At 52.6% G+C, this 1976-nt stretch overlaps 1 protein-coding gene across 1 annotated transcript in view; it reads right to left on the reverse strand.

The window, feature by feature from the left end:
• The window catches only part of MICOS10 (mitochondrial contact site and cristae organizing system subunit 10), a 40714-nt gene continuing 38738 nt past the window's right edge, over window positions 1-1976 (reverse strand). Inside the window, exons 3-4 of the mRNA XM_040327048.1 lie at window positions 1778-1887; window positions 1-182 (exon numbers count right to left, since the gene is read on the reverse strand). Coding sequence (XP_040182982.1) covers window positions 174-182; window positions 1778-1887 — 119 coding nt within the window. The 3' untranslated portion in view covers window positions 1-173. The remainder of the gene's footprint in view (window positions 183-1777; window positions 1888-1976) is intronic.

Genomic DNA, 1976 nt, shown 5'->3' on the forward strand with positions numbered 1-1976 from the left:
TTTTTTTACATTTTTTTTTATTGTCCCAACAACTCCGATATTAAATATAAAACAAAAATAGTTGAAGTTGTGCCCAGAAGAGCCAGAGAAGTTGGCTGCCGTCGAGAACGTGACGAAGGGGTCCTGAAGGAACCGGGATTCTTGCTGGGCTTCGGTTATCTCATCCGTAGAAGTCACTGTTCCTGCAACAAAGCAAGCCAAGAACACGACTTATCTTGTGTGTCTGCGAGACGGTTAGACAGATAACAATTTGGATCAAGTAAATAAACTCGGCTTCACGGACACAACAACTCAAGACAGTCTAGACCATGGTGGTGAACCTCGGCACCCTCAGATGTTCTGGAACTACAATTCTCATGATGCTCACCTACACTGCAGAGTACATGAGCAAAAAAAAAAAAAAACTAAAAAAAAAGTATAATAATTGGACCCGTGTACATCTTCCACCAAACGTGTAGGCGGCCAGTTCCTGTAGAAGTCGCACACGGAGACGGGGGATGCGCCCCTTTAAGCCGCCGGCAGAGCAAGGCCACATTCCCAGGCTCCTTTGCCGTGAATAACAACGGCTCCAATCGTTCCCTAATAGTTTCCACACTCGTCCCCAGCAGCCATTAAATAATTAGGCAGTTAGCGGCCTTTCAGCCATTAAGCAGCACAACACATTTGGAGGCAATTAGGGATTTAACTGTTCCTGGACCCCGCCGCTCCTCCTGATGGCGGTCCTGGATTCAGAATGTGCTTCGCCCTCCGAGGTTTCTATGTCTGTGATGAGACGGGACAGGAACTATGAGCTTGCCCCGTGTTTGGGGGAAGGGCTCCCCCCCCCCCATATTTATGGTTTGATGGGCTGTTTCAGGAATGCACTGAACATTATAATTTCTATAAAACTTAAGTCGACAATCGATGAGTCTGCAGAACCTGCAATTAGACTGGTGTCTAACACACTCGTCATTGCCCCCCCCCCCCCCCAAGGGGCAGCTGACCCTACTTGGTCCCTGACCCCCCCCCCCCCCCCAAGGGCAGCTGACCCCTTTTCCTAGCCCCCCAGGGCATCTGACCCTACTTGGTCCCCGCCCTCCAAGGTCAGCTGACACTTTTTCCCAGCCACCCAGGGCAGCCTATCCTACTTGGTCCCTGACCCCCCCCCCCCCCCCCCCCCCCCAAGGGCAGCTGACCCCTTTTCCCCATCCCCCCTCCAACGGCAGCGTACCCCTTTTCACCAGCCCCCCCCCCCCCACCCAAGGGCAGCTGACCCCCTTTTTCCCAGCCCCCCTCCACCCAAGGGCAGCTGACCCCTTTTCCCCAGCCCCCCCACCCAAGGGCAGCTGACCCCTTTTCCCCAGCCCCCCCACCCAAGGGAAGCTGACCCCTTTTCCCCAGCCCCCCCCCAAAGGCATCCAACCCCTTTTTCCCCCAGGCCCTCCCAAGGGCGGCCGACCCCTTTTTCCCCCAGGCCCTCCCAAGGGCGGCCGACACTTCTCCCAGCAAAGAAGTAACAATAGCAGGACACCGGGGGACAGAAGAGGTGTGGTTAAAAAAATATAAAAATAATTGAATCCTAAAAAGGCTTTGGCAGGATAAAGACTTGGCGGACATTTCTGACTTGTTTCTTAGGGTGCCGGTGGGCCGTCATGCTCATCCTTGCTTTACAACTTACCAAGTCACTGAGCCATAAAATTCACATGCATTATATGCTTATCAAGGAACTCAAAGTAAGTGACTGGTTGCTAGGGGCAACACAGACCAGCCAACCGGTTTGTACGTCTGCAGTACTCACTTTAACAAACTTCCCGTGGAGAAGGTACGGGGACTTGAAGTCACTCTGACAGTTGGAATACGCCATTCCTAACCCGATCCCGGAGGAGAAAGCGATGGGCCACGTCCTCCCTGGGGAAGAAAGTCACACATTTCATCAGAAGGCGACTCTTCACCCGACATTTCATTCATCACTTCACTCATTCAAACAGGATATTAGT

Source organism: Rana temporaria, chromosome 10 (genome assembly GCF_905171775.1).
Source record: "Rana temporaria chromosome 10, aRanTem1.1, whole genome shotgun sequence".
Taxonomy (NCBI): Eukaryota; Metazoa; Chordata; class Amphibia; order Anura; family Ranidae; genus Rana; species Rana temporaria.